General features: G+C 41.9%; 1 protein-coding gene across 3 annotated transcripts in view; it reads right to left on the reverse strand.

The window, feature by feature from the left end:
* ush2a (Usher syndrome 2A (autosomal recessive, mild)) overlaps positions 1–24390 on the reverse strand; it is an 815153-nt gene that overhangs the window by 150223 nt on the left and 640540 nt on the right. For all 3 annotated transcript variants that reach the window (XM_080200528.1, XM_080200527.1, XM_080200526.1), the window contains 2 exons: positions 10875–11085; positions 4314–4511 (listed from right to left, as the gene is read on the reverse strand). In XM_080200528.1, the coding sequence (XP_080056654.1) occupies positions 4314–4511; positions 10875–11085 (409 nt within the window). The remainder of the gene's footprint in view (positions 1–4313; positions 4512–10874; positions 11086–24390) is intronic.

The raw sequence follows: 24390 nt of genomic DNA on the forward strand, positions 1-24390 counted from the left end.
GTAAGGAAGTTTTGTTAATTCACTTAAAATTTACTTCCTGTCATAAATCTCATCACATTTGGACAAAAACAGGTCTATTTTTATAAAACAGGGAAAATCTATGGGCTTGATGTTAACTCGATGCATGTAAATGGATTTTGATCAAGTCAAAATCTTGCATGTGGATCTATATATATTATATGTATTTCTCTAGTTCATACATAGGGCTACATATTGATTTATAGTGAATGTGAATCAATAAAAAAAACTCCACAATTTTTTGTGGAAATTTCTTGATTGTTGAATTTTCAGAGATCCAATAAACAATGAGTTTCCTCTCCTTCATGTTGTTGCCAAAGTCCCAGCAGACAACTGAGATACTCTCAGAATTTCTGTGAGGTTATCAAAATAATTGCCAACCAAAAGATTGTTTCCAAACTGAGATTTCAAAAAGACTTTTGATAACTATGAGAGTTTTATCTTTTCCTTCTTCATATTCCTTCCTCCCATGCACTGTTTTTGGGACACTAACAAACACAATTTTACAGCCGATCCTTTTACATTTTCACAATTATCATTTTTTTTACTTGCTGTTTCTGATTTTTCTTTCTCTGTAATAAACATTGACAGGCTTTGCCTTATGTTTTATTTAGACTTGAACTTAGACTACAATCTTTTAATTGGAGCTTCACGATTGCATGATTTTTCAAGGCTTGCAGAATCCCTGTGCCCATCAGAGGTACATTCCCATTGGGCCATACCCTTTCTTAACCCAGCCCCTTTCTCTTAAACTTGACCCCCCGCCCAACCCCTGTTGTATAAACTTATTGTTGCTTACATGTAGTATTACTTGCAAATGCAGTCTGATTCATTCTTTTTTCCAAACACAGAGCATTTTTTGGATGGTGGGGTTTCCCACCATCTGAAGAGTTGATGGGAAACGTACCCTGCTGACACTAGCCGTTCCCATAGCCATTTAATACTCAGTAGGGCATTAATTGGCTCAGAGTAAGAATTCCGCTCCCATCCAGGGAGGTAGTCCCATCTTAGACAACTCTATAGTCCCAGCAGTGCCAGGTTCGATGGTGGCAACTACTAGGACTACTGAAAATCACCAAAGGTCAGGAGATAATGGAGGCTGGACTTCCGGGGTAAGTCCGGGGTATCAGCAGGGCCTGGACAGTAAGCCCCAGAGAGGTGATTGAGGAGCTGGGGGACAAGGTTTAAGAGGGAAAGGGTGGGTATGACCTTATGTGGGTGTGCCTTCAATGGAAACAGGGTATCACCAAAGGGGGCTTCCCCCATGCTTACCTGCCCAATTTACTGCAAAAAATCTACGCAGCTTTCCTTAGTTAAACTGTATTTACCCGAATGACTATTAATTTTTATTCAATGTTAGATTTGAGCTTCCTCACCACTGGGGATAAACTACCTGGCTTGTAGTTTCTGGCTTACCTTTACAACATTTTTGGAACAAGGGTAAAACATTTGCAATTCTCCAAGACTCTGGCACCACCCCTGAGTCTAAGGAAGACTAGATAATTAAGGCCAAATCTTCTGCAATTTCCAGTCTCCTTCTGAGTATGGAGAATGCAGGGCAAGTGATGTGTTTTGGTGATGATCAGGTCAAATTGGTGCCAATGTCCAAATTTTGGATAATGCTCTGATACCCTGTCTGCCCTGAAAGGGAGATTGGGCATGTCCATGGTTCAGTTGGTAGCACTTCCACCTCTGAATGTGAAGGTTGTGGGCCCAAGTCTCACTCCAGGACTTGAGTGCAAAAATCATATCTGAGGCTCCAATGCTGTACAGAGTGCTTTCAGGTGAGATGGCCCTGCCTGCCACCTGTGTGTGGAAATATAAGATCCCTAATCGAAGTTTAAAGAAGAGCAAGGAAGTTTAAACATGAGGTAATGAACTGAAACAAAATAAGATTTCATAGCTATAGGGAAAATGCAGGGGAGTGGGACTAGGTGAGTTGCTCATCATAGGTACAACAGGCTGAATGATTCACCGTTGGAACCACCTCAAGAAGCACCTTCCAATCGGTATTGTATTTGGTCTTGTTGCCATTTTATGATTCAAAGAGTTATCTCCAATGTCCTGCTCAATATTAATTTTTCAATTAACATAACAAAAGCAGAGGGCGGGAGCCTCTGGCCACACTTGCCCCAGAATCAGAAAATCTCATCCAAAGTCAACGGACCTTTCTATGGTCTGTGTCCTGCTCGCTAAGATTCCCGTGGCAGGCAGGACAGCAAATGTCCGCCCCGGAGTATTTGGTCATTATCATGTAGCTGTTTATAGCAAACTGGCTGCCACATTTCCTACAGCACCACACTGACCTACTTCAAAAGTACTTCAACGGGTGTACAATACCTAATAGTCATGAAAGGCACTATATAAATGCAAATCATTCTTTTCTTAAGTTAGATTTGTTTTGCGCTCTACATCTCTCTATCCATGTGTCTGTTTTCCCCTTCAACTAGCTAGTGGATAAATATTGATGGCCAAATGACCTTCTAATATAATATATATAATGCATTTATGGAATCATTGGTGAGGCCGAATTTAGAGTATTGTTTACAGTTTTGGTCACCTAGTTAAATAAGGTAGAAACAGTGCAGAGAAGGTTCACAAGGATGTTGCCGGGACTTAAGAAGCTGAGTTACAGACAGAGATTGAATAGGTTTGGACTTTATTCCCTGGAGCGTAGAAGAATGAGGGGAAATTTGATAGAGGTGTATAAGATTTTGATGGGTATAGATAGAGTGAATGCAAGCAGGCTTTTTCCACTGAGGTTAGGGGAGAAAAAAAAGACCAGAGGGCATAGGTTAAGGGTGAAAGGAGAAAAGTTTAAAGGGAATATTAAGGGGGGGGGGGGCTTCTTCATGCAGAGAGTGGTGGGAGTGTGGAATGAACTGCCAGATAAAGTGGTAAATGTGGGGACACTTTTAACATTTAACAAAAACTTGGACGGGTTCATGGATGAGAGGGGTGTAGAGAGATATGGTTCAAGTGCAGGTCAGTGGGACTAGGCAAAAAAATGGTTTGGCACAGACAAGAAAGGCCAAAAGGCCTATTTTTGAGCTGCAATTTTCTATGGTTCTAACAGTGTAGATATATAAAAGCAAATAAACATTAATGAGTTATATTTTAAACATCCTATTTGGAATAAGGAATAATTTGTCTTTGCAATCCCTCAAACAATGTTTTGCCGTAAATGATGTAATTTCTTTTACGTTATGTCATTTTATTTGACAATTCTAACAAATGACTCAATACCAGCAAGTGGGTCCAAAAAGGTTTCTAGAAACCAGGTGGGCAAAGTTTCGGGACACTGGTGTGTGCCCTCCTAACCCCAGCTCCATCTCTCCCATGCTACTATTCAGACCCCAAAGAAGCAAATCAGTATCCCTCAGCCAGATTTGGATTCGATTCCCGGCTTGGGTCACTGTCTGTATGGAGTTTGCACATTCTTCCCAGTGTCTGCATGGGTTTCCTCTGTGTGCTCCGGTTTCCTCCCACTAGTCCAAAAGTGTGAAGATTAGGTGGATTGGCCAGGTTAAATTGTCCCTTAATGTCAGGAGGATTAGCAGAATAAATGCGTGGGGTTATGGGAATAGGGCCTTGGTGGGAATTGGTGCAGACTTGATGGGCCGAATGGCCTCCTTCTATACTGTAGGTATTCTATGATTCTAATTGGACTATTGAGGCCTGACTGTGCAGTGTCTCACCCACCCTTAAATGCCAACTTTCATCTTTAGTGCTGCTTTCTTCTAAAAGGAACAGGCTTGTGTTAACCTGACTTTTCCTCTGGTGGGCTGGCGGAGCATGGTGGAACACACAGCACAATAGTCAGTGCATGGCTGTGTTTTCTAACTGCTTGGAAAGGTAAGACTGCAACTCAAGTAGGGACTTCAGAAGAGATATCCCGAACGCAGATTCTGGAAATGGAGAACCCAATCTCAGCGAAGGAGGGTGTGTTCTTGCAAGCTAGGCTTTCCCAACTTGCAGAAAGGTCAGAGGGAAATGTGAATGTAGAGGAATAGATTTCCTCGGAAAAGTGTCTCCTAATAGTGACAAAAATTCAGCCCACTGTCGTATATAAAGGATATTTTAATTCGTCCATGTTTTTCTTTGCAATTTCAGTTAAAAGCACTGCAATAACCCCCATCTTTTTTTTCTGATTTACTTCTCTATTACATCAGCAGCAGGTAATTTAAATGATTTAACGACTGCTCAGAATTAATTAATTCTCATACAGTAGTAATGCAGGATATATCTTTATCTAAAAATGCTTCAATAATGATGCTATTTATTTATCATTATACCATTTGGTTCTGTGGGAGCTTCCCAGTTCAGCAAGATCGTATCATTCCTGTTGTCCACCTTCCTCCACTTGGGTGGATTCACACCCTGAGGCACATCTTGTTCAGTGGTAGCTCTGCTGATGTGACTAAAACCCCATCCATAATGATTCCAAGCCGCTACTCTGTACTCATATGTCACATATGGATCTAAATTAGTATCTGCGAGGAAAGACGTTCAAAGAAAATTTAAGGTCAGACATCTTGTGATCCACATCTGTGAATCAGGCATCAACATTTCTCTTGCAAATGAGCAAAATTTAAGTGCATTGCTGACAAATTTTACAGAGGTACCTTAACCTCTAGATCGCTGGTAGTTGCAACAAATTCAGTCCACCCTGAGCCAACTAACATTTTCCCATTTTCAATGGAGATAGACAGGCTAGAATTTTACCATCCAGCTTGCCATGGGGATCAAAACAGACGAGGGGCGGACCATGGAAAGGTCAACTGGTGGCACAGTGGCAAGGATTGCTGCCTCACAGCACTAGGGACCCGGGTTTGATTCCTGGCTGGGGTCACTGTCTGTGTGGAGTCTGCACATTCACCCCATGTCTGCATGGGTTTCCTCCACTTTCTCCCACAGTTTGAAAGATGTGCTGGTTAGGTGCACTGGCCATGCTAAATTCCCTCAGTGTACCCAAACAGGGACCTGAGTGTGGCAACTTGGGGATTTTCTCAATAACTTCATTGCAATTTATCAAAGGTTTTCTGAAAATCCAAATATATTAGGTCCATCAACTCTCCATCATCAATTTTGCTAGTAACAGCCTCAAAAAAGTTCGTCAAATATGATTTCCCATTTGTAAATCCATGCTGGCTAGGCCCAATCAGATCATGATTATCTAAGCATCCATGTATCACAAGCTTTATAATAGATTCTAGCATTTTCCCTACTAATGACGTGAGGCAAAATGTCTATAGTTCCCTGCTTTCTTTTTGCCTCCCTTTTTAAATAGTGGGGTGACATTTGCCACCTTCCAATCTTCAGGAAGATTCCAAAATCTATAGAATTTTGGAAGCTGTTCACCAATGCATCTGTTATCTCTATAGTAACTTCTTACAAAACTGTAGGGTGCACAATATCAGGTCCTGGCAATTTATCAACTTTCAGTCCCATTAATTTCCCCATTACAATCTTCTTACCTACATTAATTTTTTTCAATTGCTCATTTTCCCTAGTCCCTTGGAATGCTACTTCTGGAAGGTTTCCTGTATCTTACTTAATGAAAACAGATAAAAAGCAATCATTTGGTTTCTCTGCCATTTCTCTATTCCCCACAATGAATTCTTCTGACCCTGCCTGTTTGTCTTAGCCAAACGCTTCCCTTAGACATACCGACAGAAGCTCTAACAGTCTATTTTGAACAAGGCCTACTTTAAACTTTATGATTTACTTAAGCATTTTATTAACCTTTTTTTTCATCCTTCCTGCATTCCAAGGGGGCAAATGGAGAATAGTACTGGGTTCAGCACCCACAGACTCAGATTAGAGATGGCCATGAGGGTTGCCGAGTGCTGAGGCAGGCTGTTTGAATGCCCCATCTCTTTTCTCTGGGACACTGTCCCAAGTGTTTCCTTATGTTACAGGCCCTCTGTCCCTCACCACCCACCTCTCCTTACACCCACTCCCCATACCCTAGCCATGCCAGTCAATACCCCCTACCTATCCCCAAAGCCCCTTATAACTTAGGTGCCAATTTAACATCAACTTGTGCCAATCCAGGCACAATCAATGCCACTTATAGGCCCAAATTAACTTAATGTTAGATCATGCCAACCCATGCCATTCATCCACCCCTTGCTTCAATGCCAACTTGATGCCAATAAATGATAGCTCATGTTATGCCACACAGCAGTCTTGTCCCTGAATTCTCCATGCCACCTCACCCAGTTCCACAATGGGCAAACATTAGGAGTCTTACTGAGATGAAATAAAATAGAGTCATAAATTTCTGTGGCAGCCTTCACCATTTAAAAAGTATCCCCATTCATGAAAAACTAATTAGACTTTTAACTCCCACAAGTACTTAATTCCTCATAAAATAAAACTGTATCCATAACCCTGCATCAAAGTCAAATAATCCTTTAATAACCTCTTAAACTGTCAACCAAATTGTGAATTTAGGACACCCTCTACGGATAATGATAGGTTCTGAAAAGCAACTGAGCTTTAATAATGATTGAATTATATGCCTTAGGATAATATCAATAACAGCTATTGTAACTTCTAGGTCAGTTTTTCTTAAACGTTTTATTGACATTGGCAGTCTCTTTTTTTACTGTTTAGAGGGTTGGGGATTTAAACACCTTCAAAGCTTGAATTTCAATTTTAACCAACACTGAACATGTAGACATCTTTAACTTTTGAAATGGGGATTTAAGTAACTTCAGAGCTTGACAGTTCTACGAACCTTCTCCACCCTTCAAGAGCATTTAAATCTACTCTAAAAAGAACTCCAGATCCCATGCTGCAAGTTCAGCCTTTGCTATAGTGAATATAGCATATTTTTGAACTCAGCACTGAATTTAAATGGCCCGGCTGAGTTTAGATTTTTCTCGTAGGAGTCACACTACTGATGAAATTGGTACCTGTCAGAATTGGATGGGGGTGGGGAGAGGATGCGGAGTGGGGTGCGGTGTAGATGGGTGGATGGGATGGAGTGAAAGCTTCGGATCAAAGTCTGACTCACTACTTTGGAAGGCCCAAAGTGACTCCATGAAAATCCAGATCATGAAGTCATACATTCAAAATCACGGTCAGTGAGGTAGATTTTAAGCAGTGTGTTAAAAGAGCAAAACAAGGTTGAGAGGCACAGGAATGTAGGGACAGCATTTCAGACCTTTGGACACCCAGATCCTAAGGCCTGGCGACCAATGGTAGAGCGGTTAAAATCAGGAATGCTCAAGAGGCCAGAATTGGATGAGCACAGATATCCTGGTGGGATGTGGGGTTGGAGGATATTATAGAACGAAGGAAGGGTGAGGCCATGCTAGAATCTGAAAACAAGGATGAATTTTAAAATTAAGTTGTTGCTTGTTTGGGAGCTAATGTAGGTCAGCGAGTACTGGAATGAGAGGTGAAAGAGGGTTGCGCAAATTCAGACACAGGCAGCAAAATACCGGAGGACCTGACATTTACAGAAGGCACAATGTGGGACACCTGTCAGGAGTGCATTGGGAAGCATCAATGCTGGTATTACAATAATATGTATAACTCATTTTGGATTATATCTTCCTTGGTTTATTACTTTTAGTCAAAATGTAAATATAGCCTTTTTGCTTGTACCTATTATTTGTCAAAAAATCATGTCTCACCGTAAAGTGAAATCAAAGTTCCATTCTCTGCAATGAGTGACTCTGTTAGTAGTTAGTGTTGAGGAACTTAGTACTTTATTTCAGTAAAACAGGCACAATAAATACGTATTTATATGAATACCAACATATTGGATGGAGGTGATATTAATACAACTGGACTATATTACCCAAAGTGCTTGATGTCTTAATATCATGTAATATGCTTCTCTGTAAAGACAATGAAGTAAAATTCGATACTATTAAAGTTCAAAGTGTAAGGCATACTTCAGCACTGCTGATTCCCAGTGGAAATCCACCCTTGAAGATAAGACGTGTCAGAGATAAGGCATTGTTGCACTAATTCTTTGATCCACTATGCTTTGAATAAGCTCCCCATTGGAAGTGTGTGAATGCTGAATTTATCCTTACATGTTACAATATCAACTCAAATCAAATCTTATCATGTGATTCAACTGTGGAATATTGTCATCAATCCTTATCTGCCTAAATTCAATACCTGCAAAAAAATGTTGACTTATGTAGGATATAGGTAAATCCACAGGTTGACTTTTGTAAATCATAAAGGAAAAAACAGATCAGATTATACTTCAAGGACTAAAGGTATCTTGGTGTTAAGATAACACTGATAAACATCTTCATTCTCAACTCTATAGCAATCTCACTCTGGGTTGTATTTTGCAGAAATGCTTAGCTTTTCTCATGTTGTGTTTTAGTTGCAGTTTTTTCCTAGTTAGGTGTTGTCCTATATATTTAGAATTATAGGTGAATACAATTAATAGATAAAGGACTGGATTTCTGTGTTGGGCTCAAGAAGTACAAGCTGCGTTATTCCCTGAGTTCAGAAAACTGAGCCCGCCACATCAGGCTACAGCCAGCATGGAGATGTTGGCAGGCAGGGTTTGGGTTATTCAAGTCCAGAAGCAACATCAGAGAATTGGGGGTGCTGTGGCAGGCTGGTTCAAAGGGCCCACCTTGGTTCACTGGGACATCAGCCTAGCTCTGCAAATTACTTATGTGCCCTAACTCTCACCCTTGTGCCAGCAGACCCTGTACGCCCTCCAAGCCCCATCATATCCCCAATGCCACCCTATGCTCCTATGACCCCCTCATATTCCCCATGTCCACTCAAACGCCTCATAACCCCTGGTGAATTAAGTTCTTCTGGACCTTCTGAAAATCAGCCAAGCATTCATAAACACCCTGAGCATCAAAACAAATCCTAGGAAATGGAAACCATGGAGTCCATTGAAACTAAAAACCAGGCGACCTTTTTAAAGCTGTAAATGGCATTTATTTCTATTTCAAAGCGTCAAAGTTCAGATTTGTTTTATACTTCCGATACCAGGGCCATTCCTTTCAAAGCAAAACACCTCTAATGTTAAATCTCAGTCCGAAACATAGCATGAGTGTTATGTTTCTACAATTTTGAATGAATTAGGGCACTCCCCCTATCTCACTAATCGCCCTGTCCCATCCTCCACCCCTCCAATGGTCATAAATTGTCAAGCTGGCTTTTCTTTTAGAGCTTCTAAAACCCACACCGGCACATAAAACAACATGGGGAAGAAAATTTGCATTTCTTTATGGTGGTCACAATGACAGCCCACTCTCAGAAGTGGTATATGCTGCTTTTGTGCTCAAAACTTTCCTGTCCTGAGTGGAGGCCAGACAAAAAAAACAGAGGGTCATGGCTCTGCAAATTGCAATCAAGAATTCTAAATTTCCTGCTTTCCCAACCCCATTTTCACCTACAACTGGAGACAGAAATCCCACCCAAAGTCTCTTATAAATCTGAAGTATTTCAGGAGCAGCATAATGCAATTTTATACACGACTTAAGGAGCCAAGTCAAGACAGCCATTTAATCACCAGCAGATAATAAAGAACTCGCAAGTTGAATTAATAAATTTTTCTCATCCTCCACAAAAAGGAGCCTCCAGAATGTTATTTGTATTGATTTTGTTTGTTTCTCATTGGGATTACTGTGGCCAGAGACTGGAGAACATGTTCAGCAATGTCATGTGATGCATCCTTTAGATGACCAGGCTGAGCCTTGCAAGTGTTACAGTAAGCCAGGTAAATGGAAACATTTGTGTCTACATCAAATTAGTTACAGATGCAAAAAAGAGAGCTCTTTTGTCTTGCTTCTTAAACATAAATAGCAAGAGTAGGCTCCAGTTAAAAATAGTAACAGTATACTTAGATTCACATAAGAAGCCATGCAGCAGTATCAGAGTCTGTTCAGCAGAAATAACACAAACATAAACCTAACAGCAGGCAGCATCTACAAAAAGAGACAGAGTCTCGTCTGTAAATCCCAATTCCCATCAGTGAAAGTACAGTGTGCTAACTCACTGCACTAAACAATCCTACAACCGCATAGATTTAATTTCCAACGGCCTGACAAAGCTACAATGGTGTCCCAATTGTTTGCAGAGTTTTACAGTGTAAACAGTTCTGTTGTGGACTGGAGATAATGGTCTTAAAGGTCATATTAGAATCCTGGCAGAATAAATTACAAATTTGGAATCAGTAAGACTCAAGCTGAGAACTCTGCACTTCTTTTGAATTCCATGTTGCAGCTGCATGAGATTTGCATTGATTCCTTACGTATTAAAGTTTATTTATTAGTCACAAGTAGGCTTACATTCACACTGCAATGAAGTTACTGTGAAAACCCCCTAGGCTCCTGTTCAGGTACACCTAGGGAGGATTTTAGCATGGCCAATTCACCTAACCTGCACATCTTTGGACTGTGGGAGGAAACCAGAACACCTGAAGGAAACCCACACAGCTACAGAGAGAGTATGCAATCTCCACACAGACAGTGACCCAAGTCGGGAATCAAACCCAGGTCCCTGGCACTGTTACGCAGCAGTGCTAACTACAGTGCTGCCCGTGCCATATTAGCACCATCCCACAGAGCAACCCAAGTAGCTTTGCATTAATCCACATGAATAAACATTGCAAGACATGTAATCACCTGAAGGCATGTTCAGTTGTATCACTGTAGCAACTTTTAGTAAACTGGCAACCTGAATATTTTGCCTTTATGCATAAGTCCTTGAAGCTTAGAGGGCTTTTGTTTTCTGGTATATAGGAATAATGCAAAGAGCAAAATTAAAGACAACTGATCTTGTTCTAAGAAATAAATTCCTAGTATATTAATTGAAAACATTTGACACAGAATACATTTTTTTTCAGATACCTGTGAATGTATGGCTGCTGGGACCTCCTGTGTTAATGATCTCCTCTGGCCAAAAGCAAAGCATTTCACTCAGTTGTTTATTCACTGAGGTCAGAGCCTCCATTTTTTCTGACCAGGTGCAAATATAAACACTGGAGTTGAATTCACATCTGTTGCAATATCCTCTAGCTCTCTGGGATAATGAACATCCTGTACTTGTGCCACAGTCTCTCTGTTGGGTTAGAAATGTTAAATTTGTCATTATGATGGTTTAGCAGTGACATAGCAGTAACATAGATATGCAACTTCCACATAATCTTTGGTGGTTTAGAGTATTTGCATAGAATAAGAGTGAAAAAGTTGCAAATACTGACAACAGGACTTATATATGAGCGTTGACTGGCAGGCTGCACACTAATTTAGTACTGGTATGGCCTTGCCCAACTTTTCTCGCTGTTGAATTTGTGGAGTCCTTTCCCAAGAGCTAATGGACCTTGTAAATCTGATGGACTCCATTCAGAGTTTTGTTGGCAATGAACAGGCCTGGTAGCTTCTTCAGCAACTCTTCAGCTGTGGACTCAAGAAGAATAGAAGTGCATCCAAGAAATCATGATCACCCCACTCTCACAGCCAATCCCTCTAACTCCCCAGCCATCTAATGCTTGCCTGAGGCTTGGGGGATATGAAGCAGGCAGCCTGACATTAATGTCTTTTTACAGGTGAGTTTCCTGTTGACACTCAACCGTTAATGCTAGCATTAATCTTGATTCTGATTGTGCAGTACACAGTTTGAACCTAAAGGATTCCAACTAATTTCTTGATACTGGGCTTTTAAAATTAGTGTTCAGTTTTATACAACATGACTTCCTGATATATATCAACTTGGATGGGAAAAGGTGGAATAGGAGTTGTCTGCTGAAACCTAGACCTTGGATCTTCACAGATGATTCCGAACAATCAGGACTGGGTTCCATACTATAGTAGTTGCAGGATCAATCCAATCTGCTTCTGTACTTTAAAAACAATAGAAACATTAACTTGGAACGTTTTGTTTTATGTTCTCAGTATAATCTAGTTCTCTGTCCATGTTCTGCTATATGTTTTCATCCTATTCTTAACCATTTTAAGACCCAAGCCGAAGACTTCAAAGTGTTTTGTGAAGTTAGCCAAGACCCGAAGTATAAATCTGATTTTGGCATTGGTGAGCATAAGGTGTTTCATTCCAGGTATGATTTAAGTGACCCACTAGAAAGCTTTTATCAAACAAAGTTTATTTAAGAACACAGTTAAAATACAACAAAAAGAATTAGCATAACTTTTAGCAATTATAAGACTTAAACATGGCTTGGCATAACTCCTAACAGCTAGCTATCTCTGTTGTTCCAAGGTAAACACCATCCCACAAGCACACACTCTTCCTCAGACTTAGCACAAAAACAAATTTGCTCATGTGATGCTGCATTTTCAGCTTTGGAACATCTATGGGCAGAAATCCAAGCCAGCTATTTGCAGAGAAGAATATATCCTCAAAACAACCCGATCTCTGGCAGTTTCAAACACAGCAACATTTAAACAGCAAAAGCTCTAACTCCAGAGAGAGGAAAATCCCATGTTCCTTCCTTCAACTTCAAGCTGCTTCCGAAAATGAAACTAAAACTGAAATGCTATTTGAAAAATAGCTGCCCTAACTACATGACCTGACTTGTCAATCACCCCAAATCAAACTCTACTCAGCAATCCCAAGGGACCATTAAAACCATAGAATACCGTATTAGCTCAGATTGAAACCAACATATCAATTACACTGCCTCAGTAACAATAAAGGACATTGACTACAGACAACAGTGCCAGCAAAACATCTTGCAGAGAAACATGGTGAAAATGCATTTCTTAAAGGCACAGTAACATTACAAACAGAAATGATTTGAAGTGAGACAGCATGTTAGTCAGCACCCAAAAAAGGAAACTCGTATCTTATTCTGAAATCTTCATCAAAACTGAATCTATAGGGAATGAAGAGTCTATCAACATGTGTTAGCCTATTTTAGATGTTGATTTACCACCATGTACTTCCATATTTTGTGTTTTTGTCTAAAATATCAAATATCCGTATTCTGGTTCTGTTTTTATTATTCATAAGAACATAAGAACGTGAGAAATAGGAGCAGGAGTAGGCCATCTAGCCCCTCGAGCCTACCCCCCCATTCAATAAGATCATGGCTGATCTGTCATGGCTCAGTTCCACATTCCCGCCCTCTCCCCATAACCCTTAATCCCCTTGCCTATCAAAAACCTATCAACCCGCGTCTTAAAAATATTGAGCGAGGCAGCCTCCACCACTTCAACAGGCAGAGAATTCCAGAGATTCACCACCCTTTGAGTGAAGAAGTTCCTCCTCAACTCTGTTCTAAACCACCCCTCCTTTATCTTGAGGCTGTGCCCTCTAGTCCTACTGTCCTTTGAGCGGGAAGAGCCTCTCCACCTCGATCGTATCCATCCCATTCAACATCTTATATGTCTCAATGAGATCTCCCCTCATTCTTCTAAACTCTAATGAGTACAAGCCTAGTTTATTCAGCCTCTCCTCATAGCTCAACCCCCTCAACTCCGGAATCAGCCTAGTAAACCTCCTCAGCACTCCCTCCAAGGCCAAAATATCCTTGCGTAAGTACGGCGACCAAAACTGCACACAGTACTCCAGCTGCAGCCTCACCAATGCCCTATACAGCTGCAGCAAGACCTCCCTACTTTTATATTCAATCCCCCTCGCTATGAAGGCCAGCATCCCATTAGCCTTCCTGACCACCTGCTGCACCTGCAGGCTGGGTTTTTGTGATTCATGCACAAGGACCCCGAGGTCCCTCTGCACCGTCGCATGCTGCAGTTTATCGCCATGTAAGTAATAGTCCTTCCTACCATTATTCCTACCAAAGTGGACAACCTCACATTTGCCAACATTAAATTCCATTTGCCAGTTCCTGACCCATTCGCCCAGCCTATCTAGATCCTTCTGCAGACTCTCCACACCTTCCGCACAATTTGCTGTTCCACCAATCTTGGTGTCATCAGCAAATTTCAACACCATACATTCGGTTCCCTCCTCCAGATCATCTATATAAATGGTAAATAGCTGAGGCCCCAGCATCGACCCCTGGGGCACTCCACTAGTCACCAACCGTCAATCCAAATAGCACCCATTGACCCCCACTCTCTGCCTCCTATTTGACAGCCAATCCTCTATCCACGCTAACATCCTACCCCCACCTCCATGCCCCCTGACCTTCTGTAATAACCTCTTGTGAGGCACCTTGTCAAACGCCTTCTGAAAATCAAGAAACCCCACATCCACCGGCTCTCCTCTATCCACCGCCCTAGACACATCCTCATAGAACCCCAATAAATTCATCAGACACGACTTCCCCTTAACGAAACCATGCTGCGTCTGCTCTACCAAACAATTCTCCTCAAGATGCCTCGCTATTTTCTCCTTGATCACGGATTCTAACATTTTTCCTACAACAGGCATTAAACTAACCGGCCTATAATTCCCCGCCTTTTGCCTGCCACCCTTCTTAAACAACGGCGTAACTTTAGCCGTTTTCCAATCTTCCGGCACTTCCCCGGAATCCAGAGACATCTGGAAAATAACCACCAAGGCATCCACTATCACTTCCGCCATTTCTTTCATAACCCTCAGATGCATTCCATCCGGTCCTGGGGACTTGTCCACAATCAGTCCCTCCAGTCTGTCGAGCACCGCCTCTCTAGTAACAGTAATGTCATTCAGGCCCTCCACTCCTTCCATCTTTCCATCGCTAACACCCGGCAAATTATTCATGTCCTCCTCCGTGAAGACCGAAACAAAAAAGTTATTCAAGGCCTCAGCCATTTCCCCATCCCCTACCACTAAGTCCCCCCTCTCATTCTCTAAGGGTCCAACGTTCACCCTAGCCAGCCTCTTCCTTTTTATGTATTTATAAAAACTCTTGCTATCCTTTTTTATATTAAGCGCTAGCCCAGCTTCATAGTTTATCCTACCCTTCTTTATCAACTTGTCATTCTTTGTTGACATTTAAACCTCTCCCAATCCTCTTCTCGCCCACTACTCTTAACTACTCTAAACGCATCCGCTTTTAATTTAACACTTTCCTTTACCTCCTTCGTTATCCACGGCTGATTATCTCTCCTCCTACAATCCTTTTTAACCATTGGAATAAATTTCTGCTGAGCACCAAGAAAGATGTCCTTAAAGATCCTCCACTGTTCCTCAGCAGACCTACCTTCCAACGCGCTCTTCCAATCAACATTCACCAATTCCTCTCTCATCCTACCGTACTCCCCTCTGTTCAAACAAAGGACGCGTATCCGGGAACCCACTTTCTCCTCCTCCATCTGCATCAGAAACTCCACCATACAATGATCACTCTTCCCAAGAGGGTCCTTCACCACAAGGTCCCTAATTCTACCCGCCTCATTACATAACACCAGATCCAAGATAGCTCGCTCCCTCATCGGCTCCAACACACACTGTTCGAGGAAACTATCCCGGCAGCATTTCAAGAACTCCTCCTCAAGCCCACCGTGTCCAACATGGGTCGACAATCAATACGTAGATTGAAATCCCCCATAATTATCGCCATCCCATTCCTGCACGCCGCATTTATTTGCGCGTTAACAGCCCGCCCCACCTCCAGATCATTATTTGGGGGCCTATAAACAACACCCACCAGCGTCTTCCTCCCTTTGCTGTTCCTAATCTCCACCCACAACGATTCCACTTTCTGCTCTTTGGCTCCTATATCATCCTTTACTACCACCCTGATGCTATCCTTAATCAGCAGAGCTACGCACCCCCCCCCCCTTTTTCCTCCTGCCTACCCTTCCTAAACACTTGATACCCCTGGACATTCAGCTCCCAGTCCCTGTCACCTTGCAGCCACGTCTCTGTAATGGCCACCAGATCATATCCATTTGTGCTGATCTGCGCCACCAGCTCATCCACTTTATTCCGAATGCTTCGTGCATTCAGATAAAGTGCCTTCATCCCAGCCTTCACCTGTACCCTATTTGCCAGAACGCCACCAACCATACTCACGCCCCCTACTCCTTTTATTATTGGGACATCCTTGGCCTCCTCCCTTACCTGCACCCTCTCCTTTACTTTAGATCCCGTAATGTCACCTACCCTCGCACCCTCCCCCCCCCTAATTAGTTTAAAGCCCTACAGTCCTATTTACACGATTAGCCAGGACTCTGGTCCCAACACGGTTCAGACCAACCCCATCCCACCCAGACAGGTCCCACCTACCCCAATACTGATGCCAATGCCCCATAAATTCAAACCCATTCCCCCCTCACCAATCCCTGAGCCACCCATTCACTTCCTTAATCTTATCGACCTTACGCCCGTCTGCACTCGGTTCAGGCAGTAGTCCGGAGATAACCACCTTGTCAGTTCTACTTTTTAATTCCATTCCCAGCTTCTCATACTCCCTCCCCGGATCTTCAGTTCGCATTTTGCCTACGTCGTTGGCACCCACATGTACTACAACGACCGGATTCTCACCCTCCCACTCCAGGTTCCTCTGCAGCCCAGATGCGACATCCCGGACCCGGGCACCAGGCAGACAACACACCCTTCTGTGCACTTTGTCATTGTGACAAAGGACAATGTCAATACCCTTAACCACACTATCCCCAATTATTACTACGCTCCTTTTCACCTTCTCTTTGTCTATGTCCTGTGTCTGCATCACTGTATCGTGTGCAGTTTGCTCACCAAGCTCACAGCCCTCGTTTTCGTCCACACTGGAAGCAAGAACCTCAAACCTGTTATGCAGATTGAGAGGCTGAGGCATTTGGTCCCCACCCTCCTTCCTCCGGTCCCCACCCTCCTTCCTCCTCTCAGCAGCCCCCTCCTGTTCCTGACCCTTAGAGTTAGCCAGTCTAGCGGGGGGGGTGGATGTCTCTTACACCCCATTGTCAATGGCACCCTCTCTCCCCCTGATGAGCCTCAGTGTCTGTAGCTCAGAGGCCAGCTCATCTACCTTGAGCTGGTGCTCCTCCAGCAACCAACACTTACTGCAGACATGGTCACATGGAAGGACCCTGGGGTCCACCAGCTCCCACATCATTCAGAAACAGCACATCACATATTCTTTCATGGGATTTGAGCATCTCTGACAAGGCCTGAATTTATTGCTCGTCCTTAAATGACCTTGAGAAGGTGATGGTGAACTGCCTTCTTGAACGGCTACAGTCCATCTGGTGAAGGTACACCCACAATCCTGCTATGAAGGAGTTCCAGGCCTTGGACTCAATGACAGTAAAGGAACTGCAATATTGTTCAAAGTCAAGATGGTGAGTGACTTGGTGGGAAACTTGTAGGTGGTGGCATTTGCATGTGTCTGATGTCTTGTCCTTATGAGTGGTAGAGATCATGAAATTGGAAGGTGCTTTCAAAGAAGCCTTGGTGAGTTGCAGCAGTGCATCTTATTTATGGTACATACTGCTGTCACTGTGTGCTGATAGTGGAAGGGGTTAATATTTAGGTGGTGGATGGGGTGCAAATCAAGCAGGCTGCTTTGTCCTGGATGATGTCAAGCTTCTTGATTGTTGTTGAATCTGTACTCACCCAGGCACATGGAGAATATTCTATCATACCCCTGGTTTGTGGCTCATATATGGTGAATAGGCTTTGGGCAGTTAGAAGGTGAGTTCTTTGCTACAGAAAGCCTGAGTGCCATACAAATGCTCAGTAATGATCATAAGCAACAAGAGACTCTCAAAACACTACCTTTAACATTCAATAGGGTTACCATCACTGATTCCCCCATTGTCAACATCCTTGGGTTACCATTGACCAGAAACTCATATTTGGCACGTAACTCACCTCCTGACTCCCCAAAGCTTGTCCACCATCTAAAAAGTCAGGAGTGTGATGGAATACTCCCCCTTTGCTTGGATGGGTGCAGCTCCATCAAAACTCAAAAAGCTTGCCACCATCCAGGACAAGACAGCCCACTTGATTGGCACCTCATCCACTAACATCCACTCCTTCCACCACCGATGCTCAGTTGCAGCGCTGTGTACTACCTACAAGGTACATTTCAGCAATTCACCAAAGATCCTTGAACAACACCTTCTAAATCCATGACCACTTCCATCTAGAAGGACAAGGGCAGCAGATATATGGGAACATCACCACCTGCAAACTCCCCTCTAAGCTGCTCACTATCCTGACTTGGAAATAAATTGCCATTCCTTTGCAGTTGCTGGGTTAAAATCCTGGAATTCTCTCCCCAGTGGCATTGTGCGTCAACCCAAAGCATGTGGACTGTAGCAAATCAAGAAGGCGGCTCACCAGCACCTTCTCAAGGGCAACTAGGGATAGGCAATAAATGCCCATTTATTATTAATGCAAACAATGCCCATGTCTCACAAATGAATATAAAAAAGCTGTGTTTGTAGCCACTAGCTTTATGTGGCTGGTCCAATTCAGTTTCTGATGAATGGTAATCCCCACGACGTTAATGGTAAGATTTCGGAATTTGAATTGCAATTGAATGTCAAGGGATGGTGATGTTGGAGATAGTCATTGCCTGGTACTCGTATAGTCAAGAATAATTGTTGTTCAGGCCCTGTTGAATATAGACACAGACTGCTTCAGAATCTGAGGAGTCGTGAATGGTGCTGAAAGAATGATATCATCAGTAAACATCCTACTTCTAACCATATAAAGGTAGGAAAGCCATTGATGAAGCAGCTGGAGACATTTTGGTTAGGACACTACCATGAGGAACTTGTGTAGCTATGTCCTGGGGCTGAGATGATTGTCCTCCAATAACCACACCCATTTTCCTTTATACTAGTTGTGACCCCAACTAATATAAAGCTTTCCACTGATTCTCATTGACTTCAGTGTTATTAGGGTTCCTTAATGCCACACTTGGTCAAATTTTGCCTTGATATCAAGGACAGTTAGCTCACCTCACCTCTCGAATTCAGCTCTTTTGTCCATGCTTAAACTAACTGTCTAATGAGGTTTGAAGTTGAGTGACCCTGATAGATCCCAAACTGATCATTGATGAGCAGTTATTGATTGGTACATACCAATTGATAGCACTGTCCATGTCACCTGTGATCACTTTGCTGATGATCCAGAGTAAACTGATTGGGCAATAATTGGCTGTATTTATTGGGTTGGTCCTGTTTTTGCTGGATGGGACATAACCAGGCAAATTTTCACAATTCCACTTCGATGCCAGGGTTGTAGCTGTACTGGAATAGCTCAGCTAGGGGCTGGGCTGCTTCTGGAGCACAAGTCTTCAGTACTACTGTCAAGATGTTGTAAACCCCTAACCTTTGATTTGAAGTCCCTTTAGCCATTTCACGTTATCACATGTAGTGAATCTCTGTTTAAACCATATGGGGGAAAATACACTAAAGACTTGTCTTCAGGTGGTGGGGGTTATGATGTGTGAATACTCGGGTTTGTTTTAAATAGTCTGCCTCTGTTGAAGAGGGGCTGTACTCATTGTACAGAAACTGCTGCTGACTTTGGAAGACTTGGAAACGTGCAGAAAATAGAACTACAAGCAAAAGAGAGGGCTCCCAGGTTTTCTAGTGCAGTGTTGGAGTCATTACTTTAGGAGGGAAAAGGAGAGTCACAAGGTGTGAATTCAAACAAGTAATGTCTATGTTTGTTTCTCTAGGGGTAGGCTGAACCACAGGCCTATTCCTGTGATTTGCAATGATGCATGTGCCTGGACAGGTTAAATTGGCAATAATGTAGTGCTACTTGGGTTGATTGGTTGATGTCACATCTGTTAATGTTTCCAGTCTCACACTCAATGCTCACTGCTCCCACATGCCTCTGGCTAGTTAGTTTTGGTCAGTATATCATATTGCAATACGTTCACTGAAATTCTTCCTTTTGTCTCTTGCAGGATATAGTTGACCATTACCATGAGGAACTAACAGAGGATAGGAAGAGCCTATTTCACCAGGGTCATCTAGAGATGATGGCATCATGGGGCCAGCTGTGAGTGAGGCCACTACATTCAGTGCCACTGAGAACATTCAGGATGACACAATGCCTTTTGCCCACCTTAAATCACACCTCACCCACATTCTATAATCTGGATTGAAGTGCAAACTGCAGATGATGTTGTCATGTTTTTATGTTTGAAGGTGACCGCTGTTATAAACTAACTTTATTAAGAATAGTGCATGGACACACAGTGCAAGCCCTGTACAGCCTGGTCTCAACTTTCAGTTACATGTGTTATCTGACCTCTGACTTCCAAGTCAGATGACCCCCATGTAGTACTGAAAGTACCGTATCCTGTCAAAATCTGGAGTCCACTACTACAATCACTCTAATATCATGACAGACGTGACTTTGGAGTGCTTACTTTCTACTCAATCCCAATTTTCCTCTCACCATCCCTCCCCTTCTGCATTTCTGCTTCACATACCCATAAACTGCCACTAGCTCGCTGCTGCAGCCACATGAGAAAGGTGACACCTAACCTCTAGCTATGAAGCATTTCCACTCGATCAGACATTTGCATTCACCAGCTCAGGTACATGTGAAGGTGGCTGGAAGTATTCCGGCCAAACTTGATTAATGTTTCTGAGGTCCTCTGTTAGCCAGAATTAAAATCAGAAGCAATTTTGTGTTTGCAAATGATCAGTCACTAGTCATTTTCTCCAGAGATTACTTACGAATACATACTGTATTCAATAAATTATTTGACACTTCTGACATTCAGGGAGTCAGGTTAAATGTCTTTTGGGAATGCGTTATACTTCATAAACTTTAACAGTTTTCAGTCAAGTGATGGGAAGAATGGGTATCTCTGATCTGATGGTTACACGTGTGTAACACAGCACGGTGGCACAGTGGTAAGCACTGCTGCCTCACAGTGCCAGGGTCCCGGGTTCGATTCCCAGTTTGGGTCACTGTCTGTGTGGAGTCTGCATGTTCTCCCCATGTGGGTTTCCTCCAGCAGTCTGAAAGGCGTGCTGTTTAGGTGCGTTGGCCATGCTAAATTCTCCCTCAGTGTACCAAACAGGCACCGGAGTGTGGCGACTAGTAACTTCATTGTAGTGTTAATGTAAGCCTACTTGTGACACTAATAAATACACACTTATGACTTCCTGCATTCATAGGAAATCCTTTCACTGCATTTGCCAATGTCCATTGACAACTTGTAGTTATTGGCCCTGGCAAAAGTGGCATTGGTGAACTGTTTCTCACAGTTATGAATCATAGAATCATAGTCTGTACTGACAACAATCCCACACTCCCAGGCCCTATCCCCATTACCCATGCATTTACCCTACCTAGTCCCCCGACACTAAAGGGCAACTTAGCATGGTCAATCCATCTAACTCACACATTTTTGGAGTGTGGGAGGAAACCAGAGCACCCAGAGGAAACCCACGCAGACATGGGGAGAATGTGCAAACTCCGCACAGACACTGACCCAAGCCAGGAATTGAATTGGGATCCCTGGCGCTGTGAGGCAGCAGTGCTAACCACTGTGCCACCTGCAGAATGACTGTTGCAAAAGAAAATAATCACCTGTCGCAGTCTGGAGGGACCCTGAAGTGACAAAGTTAGGACTGGTGGTGGCTTGCTTTCTGGGCCAATGGACTTTGTTACAGAAGTTGACACAGATCAGTGACAGCCAGTCTGGAGAGGCATAGCCTCTATGAACGTTAGTCCTTACATCATAAATGAATGCAACTGTTAAGCTGTTTTAGCTCACAACTTTATTTGGATTGTTTGCCCCAGAATGTCTTTTTATAATGAAATTATTAATTTCCTTATGGTTTGGAAATTATAGTTTAATAAGAGTGTGACATGATTGCCATAAATGACTGAGATATTTGAAGTTATCAAGCCAACATAATATGTAGCATTTCAGCAAACCTCTCAGTACTGAACTAAAAACAGCTTATAAATGCTTTATAATTCTGAGTAACATGTGCTATTGATTGGCAATAAGCACTGGTTATGAATATTTATAAGAATGCCATGATCATATTTGGAGCCATCAGATTGTGGCAAAACAACATCACTTCACTTGTCAGCAGTCAATATATTCTTATAATAGTCAGATGTGATGTATATTTAAAGCAAAATCAGATACTTTGCATTCTATCAATACGGAATAATTGTTAGGAGGGATTGATTACAAAATGGAGACGTTCCACTCAAATTATAAACCTTGAGACAGAACAGAAAACTAGTCATTTAAACATTGAGACTAGACCAAATAACTTCACTCCATTTTAATTTGAATTTATTTCACTCAGAATGCCAAACTGCCCATTTTTACCCATGGACCTGTGTTAGAAAACTAAACTAAATTGGGAACCTGAGGATATGTTTGTGGTGATTACGTTCTTCATGTATTTAGGACAGGTGGTAAAAATGCCTCAGCAAATCAGCACTAATCAGAAAACAAGACTTAACAGTAGCTTTTATGGGTTATCGTTTGAGAGTTTTTTCTTTATTCCCTTGTTGATTTCTATGGGGAGCTGACAGCTAAGGTTTCCTGTTATAATGTTCACAGAAGGTAAATTTAGAGGTGTTGATACTGCAGCTCTAAAGCGATATGACACCAGTAATATGGTCCGTGCTGCAATGCTGAGATCGCAGCTCTGCAGTGAGACCAGTGTGTGTGCTGGTGCCTGACTATGCACCCTAATGTGAGGTCATGTTATTATAATATTGAAATGCTGCTCCTGGTGCATAACATGCTGGAAGTATGTCAAAGTCATATAGTCAGGGGTATTGATATTGACAGCTTGTGAGTGACTGGCACTTTTGGAAAAGGAGGAATGAGTATGGGATATTTAAAAAAAAAAGTGGTGTTTTGAGGAATATCTGCCACAAAATGCATCTCAGGTCTAATAATGCTACACCCTTTCAGTCATTACATAATGGTTACTACCCAATATAGAATATGAACCACCACACCTTGGAGCATCTGTGTATCCCATGTGTGTGTGTACATTTAAGTGAACTGGTGTCATTTGACAAAGTCGATCACATCCAAGTTATTACATCTATAAGTAGTTTCCTCCACATAAAATGAATAATAACATAACCAGGATTTGTTTAAAATTTGTGATTACACTTCAACACTGGAACTAAATCTAATAGGAAGACATTTTTAAATGATTTACAACCAGTGTTTATTACAAATTAATAACACATGTTATACACATGATTAAACATTTATAAAGCAGGATAGTTTTGTATTTACATTTTTACGGAAATATTACTAATTAATTATTGCAGTGTCCCACCTTTTTATTAAGGATATTTTCATTATTCATAAAATGTGATTTCAATCTTATTAAATAACTATACATTTTTTATAGTTAGAGCACTAAGGCTTTGTTAGGCATTAAGCACTACATGACAGTACACACTTAAAATTAAGTGATATCAATCTGCTTTTAAATAAAATAGTTTATGAATCACTTTGTCACTTTTCTGCTATTGTATTCCCACATCTCATCTGTTTTCTCAACAATGAAACCAAGCAGCTTCAGTGAGAGGTTGGGTAAATGCACTGAGGTAACTCTTTGGACTAACTAACCATGTAATTCTATGTAACACAGAGAATCCTAGACAATTTTACATGCTTTTAGCAGAGGAACGATAATTGGCTACTGCAGGCCTGAACTACAAAAATGAAACGTTTCCTGTTCCTGATTGTTACTTGATATGTCCCAGTTTGGATGTTGGGATAAAGGAAGGAAGTGATGTTGTTGTGATGCCTCATGTTGTCAAATAACCTGCCAATAATCACTTTCTGGTTTCTAATATGAAGAATGATGACTTGGTAAAGTGCTGTGTTTGGGCATCATGGCAGCAACTGGAAGCCAAATTGAGCTGTGCATTTAGGAGTGGACAGAAAAGAATTGGGGATGGTGGGACAGGAATCCTTAATAAAAAAACCCATCATTCCTATAAGCATAAAGCAGCAAACATTTAAATGAAGGCTTTTAGTGGACACCATATAATATTAGATTTAGGGATGGCTCAGATTTTACCACCAAATGAAATGGAATAACTGATCTTACTGTGGGAGGTAGATTTCATCACCTTTGTTATATCTAAGAAATTAATGACTATATTCTCTCATTTTCATCTTTTTACATCATGAGGAAAGAAATACTATATTTGCCATTTTCAGACAGGTTTTTCTTTATATATGGGTTGGTGACTTCAGCGCAAGTAACAAACAGAAAATTTCTTCCTTTCTCGGAGGAAAATTTAAAAACACTGTACACTTAAGGAACTAAAGAAAATTACGGGCTATTCCTTCCTTTCATGAAGCTAATAGATAAACAATTCAAGGTTTTAAAAATATTTCTAGGGAGGTCTATTGTTTAAATTCCTGTAGATTAAATAATGAGGAGACTGGACTATTTTGATACCAAATATTGAAGCTCTCCCTTTACACCTGCAACCATAGATTTTTTTTTAAACCTAGAATCACAACAACCT

Source organism: Carcharhinus amblyrhynchos, chromosome 12 (assembly GCF_965287045.1).
Source record: "Carcharhinus amblyrhynchos chromosome 12, sCarAmb.v2.hapA, whole genome shotgun sequence".
Taxonomy (NCBI): Eukaryota; Metazoa; Chordata; class Chondrichthyes; order Carcharhiniformes; family Carcharhinidae; genus Carcharhinus; species Carcharhinus amblyrhynchos.